The sequence below is a fragment of the Notothenia coriiceps genome, unplaced genomic scaffold (assembly GCF_000735185.1).
Source record: "Notothenia coriiceps isolate Sejong01 unplaced genomic scaffold, NC01 NC01_scaffold00000496, whole genome shotgun sequence".
Lineage (NCBI taxonomy): Eukaryota > Metazoa > Chordata > Actinopteri > Perciformes > Nototheniidae > Notothenia > Notothenia coriiceps.
The window spans coordinates 36,305-44,088 of NW_011333197.1; the positions used below are offsets into that span (position 1 = coordinate 36,305).

Consider the following 7,784-nt stretch of genomic DNA (forward strand, 5'->3'; position numbering starts at 1 on the left):
GTGTGTGTTCTCCTGTTTGTGCACTTTGTGTGTGTGTGCGTTTGTGTGTTTACTGTATATTAATTGACAGGCCTGAAGACCATTGTGGGTGCTCTGATCCAGTCTGTGAAGAAGCTGTCGGATGTGATGATCCTGACCGTCTTCTGTCTCAGCGTCTTTGCTCTGATTGGACTGCAGCTCTTTATGGGGAACCTGCGGCAGAAGTGTGTGATCTGGCCAGTCAACATAACTGAGCAATTCCTGGCAAATGGGAGCAGGGGCTTTGACTGGGACGAGTACATCATGAATGACAGTGAGTGATTATCATGACTCTTAATTGGACTGGTTGCAAATGATAACATACATAGGACTAAAGAGTGTGTGCGTCCTGGTGATTATTTTCTCATTAAACCCTTTTAAATTGAATTGACAGATTTGTTGTAACTTGGTGATACAAAAAACAACAGATGGTGACACTTTATCGGCTTTATCGGCTAATACAAATGACTGTCTTCTTTTTGTTTTCTTACAGGAAATTTCTACTTCCTTCCTAATCAGCTTGATGCTCTATTATGTGGAAATAGTTCTGACTCAGGGTAAGTCAGTGCTTCACTCACTTAAATCATACTTTAACTTTTATTTAATGTTTTCAGCAGGTGTGTCCAATCGTTCTGTTGTCGGACAAATCATCAATGATGTATTGCATTGGTCTTTGCAAACTTAGTACATAAGAAATAATAGCATTTTGTTGATACCGATGCAAAAAAAGTTCAGAGTACAATCACACTCATACACATACTATTTAGACAGTTTAAGCTGACATTTATCTATGATTCATGACAAAGACTTGCTTGGATCGTGAAATATGAAGGTAAATCATATCACTATCATACTCCTAACAGGGTACATGTAAACATGCATACACAATCAAACAACAACAAAACAATCTTATCAGTAGTATTGTTTAGGTCCATTTTAATTGTCCTGTTCTATTGTATCTTAGACTGCCAGTGGTGCCTGTATCGGTAATGCCAACTGTGTTGATACTGAAGTATGGAACTTTTACATATACGTAAATGAACCTCTTTTACATTCAAGCCCTTGCCAAACAAGTTCACCTAATGCTCATTAAGCCTAAAGCAATACAAGTAAGAAAAGCAATCAACAAAGGGTACAAACACCTCAGAGAGTCAGGAAATGCTCAGATTGCACCCCAGCATTTAGATACGGTTTTTTGTCGTTCTTTTGCCTTTCAGACGATGTCCAGAAGGCTTTATGTGTATGAAAGCTGGAAGGAACCCCAACTATGGTTACACCAGCTTTGACAGCTTTGGATGGGCTTTCCTCACCCTCTTTCGCCTCATGACCCAAGACTTCTGGGAGAATCTCTACATGCTGGTAAAGCAACTCTCTTCTTCTTGGTTTCAAATTTACACATATTTGAGTAAGCAAAAAGCAGGAATTCGGATTTTGTCACAGTGGCCCATGGATGAAGTCTCTGACCGTTCCGGCACCTGTTTTAAAGATCTCTATATATAAGCCTACTCATAGCCAGGGGATGTTAAACAACCCCTTAGTAGTACTAATGATTGTGTCCTCATTTTATCATAAAAATACATTTATAAAAATCATTGTTCTAACCACTGAAATAATCAGCCACCGGTGCAGCAGTTCTCCTCCATCAATTCATTTACAACAAAAACTGTGTCTAATGCGTCATGCGTAATGCGTCTAACTGCGTCAGGCCGTTGTGTCCTTGGGCAAGACACTTTACCCGCATTTGCTCCTGTGGGTAATGTCCACAGTAATGACTCTTACATGTCTAATATGTGTAATGTGTATTTGTAAAGCGCTTTGAGCACCTGTAAAAGCGCTCTAATAAAAAAATGTAATCCATTATTATTATTATTATTATTATTATAATGCAGGGAGAAAAGAATCGCGTTATTTGCATTTTTTAAGAAGCAATGAACTAAAGTGAATTCATTGTTTGTTGAAATGATCTTTAGGAGAGTCATGCTCTCTGCCACATTGAGTCCACTGAACCAGTATTACAACACGCCTTTTGTTAATCCTTTCTCTTCTGTTTGTATGTATGTACAAAATATACATTAGATCTTTCTTTGATGTTCAACTGCACTACCATGACACCGCACTAGCATTTCTTTCCTCCTCCTCCAGGTCTGCACACCAGCACATCCGTAACAGATTTGCTTCATTTGGCAAATAGGCCAGTCGATGTGTGTGTGTATTTAAAACTGGGAACTCCTGCACTCTAAGGCTTCTTTCTGTCTGGAGATTTTCCTGGAAAAAGTCACGAACCGGATATAGAAGCACCAGCAATGCTGACACAACATTTAGGACAATTTGTAAAGTTTCCTCTATATTCACTCTAAATCTCAGATTTGTTCTTATTGCTTGGTATCTGTGTTTCTGTCAGACTCTGCGAGCTGCAGGAAAGACCTACATGATCTTCTTTGTGCTGGTCATCTTTGTGGGCTCCTTCTATCTGGTGAATCTCATCTTGGCTGTGGTGGCCATGGCTTATGAGGAGCAGAACCAAGCTACTATGGAGGAGGCGGAGCAGAAAGAGGCTGAGTTCAAGGCCATGCTGGAACAGCTCAAGAGGCAGCAAGAGGAAACACAGGTTGGTCTGCTTCTCTCTCACATTCACACATACAATTTCTTTCTGTTTTTTTATTGTTCATGGTTATCACATGTCTTTTATTTTTCTCAGGCCGCTGCCATGGCGACATCTGCAGGAACAGTTTCAGAAGCTGCGTTAGAGGATGAAGGAGGAGGGCACTTGTCCCGCAGCTCCTCTGAGGTTTCCAAGCTCAGCTCCAAGAGTGCAAAAGAACGTCGCAATCGCAAGAAGAAATGGCGTCAGAAAGAGCAGGATAAAGAGAAAGGAGACAGCGAGAAGGTTGTTAAGTCTGAGTCAGACGATGGAAGCAAGAAAAGCACCATTCGTTTCCCTGGCCGGCTCGGGAGGAAGACATCCATTATGAACCAGGTACAGTTAGTGAGAAGAACGGTATAGTAAATACAGGGTGCTTTTTAACTTAGCTGTTACAGGAATTCATTGGTCTTTCTAGTCTTTCAACCATACCTTCCCCATGTGACACATTTGAGGTAATTCAGCCTCAATTTAGGCCCAGAAGGCAAGTCAGTAACATCCTCCCCACAGATCTCCTGTCTTGACCCAAGAAATCTTGAGGCTCTTTCTGCTGCTCCAGGTTTGAAGCTGATCGCTATTCATTGCCTCCCTCTCTTGATGATAAGTGTGTCGTAATCCATCTTCAAAAGGAAGACCTTGCTTTCCGGCCACTTTACATGCAGTTTCTGACCATTCACTCATACTTTACGAGTTCTCTGAGAGGTCCTCTCAAAGGCCTCATGGAATCACTTTGCCCAAGGGATCACCTGCTCAAGCAAGATGATTTTTTTTATCAATTAGACCAGAGAAAAAATATGGTGTCATAGTGATCACAATGTGCGGGAACATCAGCTGCCTCTCCAGGAGGGTTAGGTATCCTTAAGTTCAATACCCAACCCCAAATCGAGGTCTATAAACAGCTTCCAGTTGAGGAATCCTTCTTGGCAGATGTTGCTGTTTCTCAGCTTTGATGATGGCTTTGGCAATAACCTCAGAGCCCATGGTGGTCATGATGCCAGTGGTGTCATCCTTCAGCCAGGGAGCAGCAGCTTTAGATGTGTTCCCGGCTTCACCTTTCTATTCACAGTGGACATACTGGTGACTCTGCTTTGCTCCATGTGTGGATGTTTCATTGATTATACATTTCCTGGACAATGAACTTGATCCGTTGGAGGTCAACCTTTCATAGCCCAGACGGGGTCAGCTTTCTATCCAGCAGTTTTCCATCTTGACAACACCACGTGATGTTTCATTCAAACTGGACTTGGAGAAGCTTCTCTGTTGTTGAAGCTGGAGGTTGGGACAGATCAATGTCGGGCTCTACTTTGGATAGCCACTCTTACCAGCCTTTACTCTGCTTGCTGGACCACCTTCTCCCCTAGCCACCGTCTGCCAGCCAGTGTACGTTTTTGCGACCCTTTGGTCTTTGGACTCGCTCTACTCCTGTGGTCCTTGAGATATTTGAGTGGTAACTTCAGTAGTTTGTTTGGATACTCTGACCGTGTGCTCTGCTGGACAACTTATTGAATAAAACCATATTTAACATATTCAAGCAGCGTTTTCTTTATTATCTTGATTGAAAATATGACCTTACGTCATAGGTGTGTAGATACTTTACGTTTACAATACAATAATTATTGGAAAGCCTTATAGTAGAGGTGAAACACTGCCCTCTATTTTTTCAGAGCAGATTGCAGGAAAGTACACATTGCACCTTTTTAATGGAGGAAAAAGCTATCTCAATGTATTGTCTTATAGATAATGCATGGTCCGATAATGTATATGGTTATGTTTTAGATAGTGTCCCATAACTATAAAATGTCTGGGTTCTGTTTGTTTTTTATTCTTCTTTATTTTTAATGTAAAGATGCAGTCTGATTGGACATGATTATGACAGACGTTTTTTATTCTTCTTTATCATTGTTTTGTAAAAAATGTATGTTGCGTACAAAAAGCTCCCGTGATACCCTTTTTATTCATATGTAACACTATAGCCAATAATCTGTTTGTGGTGCCTTTATCCTTAATTGTATATATTTTCTCTTTGTTCTATGGTTCATTCTGTGCCCCACTTGCCCTCTTCACCTTGTCTGCCCGTTTTATTCACACATTGACCGACTCCTGCTGTTAACTCTTCCGTTCTCCCCCTCTCTGAATCTGTTTCTCCCTCTTCAGTCACTACTGAGCATCCCAGGCTCTCCCTTCATGTCACGCCACAACAGCCGAAGCAGCATCTTCAGCTTCAAAGGCCGTTCCAAGGACATGGGCTCAGAGAACGAGTTTGCAGACGACGAGCACAGTACGGTAGAGGAGAGCGAAGAACGCCGAGGCTCCCTGTTCATCCCTTACCGCCGCAACAGCTACAGTGGCTACAGCCAAGGCTCCTCCCGCATCCACCCGCTGGCACCCCAATCTGGAGGGAAGAGGAACAGCACAGTGGACTGCAATGGCGTGGTGTCTCTCATCGGCCCTGGGCCCGGCAGACGGCTTCTGCCTGAGGTGAAAATAGATAAGGCAGCCACTGATGACAGTGTAAGGACGTCCATGGGACACCTATACAGTTTAGGCATGATGGTGGTGGCCCCGGTCTCTGCAGCTTCACAACCTCTCCCCCCTTGGCTCTTGATCCTCTTTTTCCTAAATTCAGTACATCCATTTTTACTCCCTTGAATATTTAAATTCTCTATTATTTCATCTTTAATTATAATTTCCCTTTTCTACTGCTACTTTATTTAACAGTACTTAAAGGCACTAACCAACTATATCTACAAAGTCCCTGCCTTACCAGCATCATGATGATTGATAAATATCTAACAATAATGCACTTTAATATCTGCCCTCTTTAGTTCTCCTAACTTTTCTGTCTGCATCTTATCTATACAGTCATTCATAAAAAAAACTCGATCAAAACATCTTACAAGATAAAAAAACACTGCCTGCTTCTACTTTTTTTATTCGATGGGGCTTTACACATCCAGGCCTACACTGTTTTTTCTCGCTGCTTTTATATACCCCTCTATTTCTTTCTGTCTTTTTCTTTCACATTTACCTTCTGCTCCTGAGCCACGATGATGCAAGAAGAAATCGGACACGATAACAATATTCTTCCTCATTCTAGCTAGCATGAGAGAACCCTCTTTTAAATTTAACCAATTTACCTGCTTTTACAGTTTTATCTTTCTTAAAATTTAGCATGATGTAGCATCAAATGACATCTTGAATTCCCCTCTGTTCTTGACATGCATGTCATTGCATGCAGTTTAATGTATTTACTTAGGGGTCATAGATATGTTCTGTACAGTAAACAATAAAAAGTTTAGAAACTGTGCCGTAAATTCTCAAATAAAAGCCAGTATTTTTAATATTGGTTACTTACTAAACTGCAATAGATAGGAAAACAGGGGAGACAACATATAAAGTCCTATCTTAAATAATGGTATGTAATAGTAAGTCCTAATTCTCTCCTCAGTTGTGGTGAATCAGGGCAGCTATTTGAGAATTGACAGTATGAATTTGAAATGTGTTGATATGTTGCATAAAATGCTTAAATTGAAAGAATCTGTTAATTTTACCGAGTCATACAGTACATTGTAAAGAAGATGTATAAATCTGGAATGAAGAGCTGCATTCATCGCATTAGGTTTTTCACATATGGCATCATTCATCGTTTAGATAACTTAAAAGCATGAGTTTTAACATGTGATTTTTTTTGGGAATGCATTCATTTGAGTGCTAGCTCTGACTGACATTGTGCCTTTCTCCGAGTACAGACTACAGATGTGGAGATTAAGAAGAAGCACTCTGGCTCGCTCATGGTATCTGTGGATCAGCTCAACAACTCCTTCAAAGGAAAGGACCGTGCCAACAGTCAGATGAGCGTTGTCACCAACACACTTCTAGAGGGTACAGACAGCACACTTGTTTCTTCTTTACCTTTCGGACTTTGAACCACAATACATTCTACAATCAAAAATGTGCAAGCTCTGGCAATTGCCTTTGATTTTACCCTGACTATATGATCACAATTTGAGCTGTGGATTAAATGTTGCTCTAGACCAGTGGTTCTCAAAGTGGGGGGCGCCAGGAGGAAAAATGGTTATTAAAAAAAAAAAAAAATCATAATTTGAAAAATTATTGATTCGAAAATAATATGATACAGTACTATTACGTCTGGGTCTCTGTGTTTCATTAAAGCTCGGCTCTGTGTGTGTGTGGAACGAGCCATTTTGTGTGCGTGAGAGAGAGAGAGCGCACCGGTACCGGAGATCGTTGTTGTTAGCTTCTGGTGCTAGCGAGCTACGCTCTCAGATATAAGGAGTTTTTTCAACAACAAAGTGTCAGACTGAGAGACTCAGTGAGCTAAAGGACTCTCTCAGTGTTATCTCAGTGGGTCTCAAACGTTTTGGTCACCTTTAATGTAAACAATTATTTCCGAGGCACACGTTTATATGATCATTATAGCTATAAAAAAATAAGAGAATAAATGAAAAACAGGTATGAAATACTATATGACATTAAAAAAAGAATAAAGTTTAAAAGGGTGATTTGTAAAATATCCATAAAGAAAAAGTAAATCTGTTTACAGTTCTGTTTCAAATGGGTGTTGAGAGAGGTATCCATAGATCTCTTCATTTTGCTCTCAAAGTGCACCAGATTGATGCTTTTAACTTCAATATTTAAAAACAAATCTTCCCGGGGGAGCTTGCCCCCCTATGTGTGGTCCACACACCACCTAAAAATAGCACTTTACCCCTTCTTACACCTATATGCCGTGAGCTGATTATCGAGCCTTCATTGTAACAGTCGCGGTTACACTGTATTTGCGTGGGGATTGTTGCAGTAGAAAATTCCACTGTAGCGACCGGTACATTAATGGGAAACCCTAAATGTTTGAGCACCCTCTATGAAACGTCAAGCTACCCCACAGCACCCCCAAAATAAATCTCTGGCGCCACCACTGAGCCTGACTATTTGTGTTGGGGGGGCCCGACTTCTTTTTTTCTCCAAAGGGGGGGCCTGACAGAAAAAGTTTGAGAACCACTGTCCTAACCTATCAGGCTCTCCTCTCCTCTTTCTCTGCTTCGATCTCTCAGCCAAAAAGCATTTTCTTTCAAGATAAGATCCAATCTTCCTATTCCAATCCCCA

At 41.0% G+C, this 7,784-nt stretch overlaps 1 protein-coding gene across 5 annotated transcripts in view; it reads left to right on the top strand.

Annotated features, from left to right (window-relative positions):
- Positions 1-7,784, top strand: part of LOC104954881 (sodium channel protein type 8 subunit alpha-like) — a 63,510-nt gene that overhangs the window by 28,607 nt on the left and 27,119 nt on the right. For all 5 annotated transcript variants that reach the window (XM_010782112.1, XM_010782085.1, XM_010782093.1 and 2 more), the window contains exons 7-13: positions 71-292; positions 512-575; positions 1,236-1,377; positions 2,420-2,626; positions 2,717-2,995; positions 4,814-5,137; positions 6,409-6,541. In XM_010782112.1, the coding sequence (XP_010780414.1) occupies positions 71-292; positions 512-575; positions 1,236-1,377; positions 2,420-2,626; positions 2,717-2,995; positions 4,814-5,137; positions 6,409-6,541 (1,371 nt within the window). The remainder of the gene's footprint in view (positions 1-70; positions 293-511; positions 576-1,235; positions 1,378-2,419; positions 2,627-2,716; positions 2,996-4,813; positions 5,138-6,408; positions 6,542-7,784) is intronic.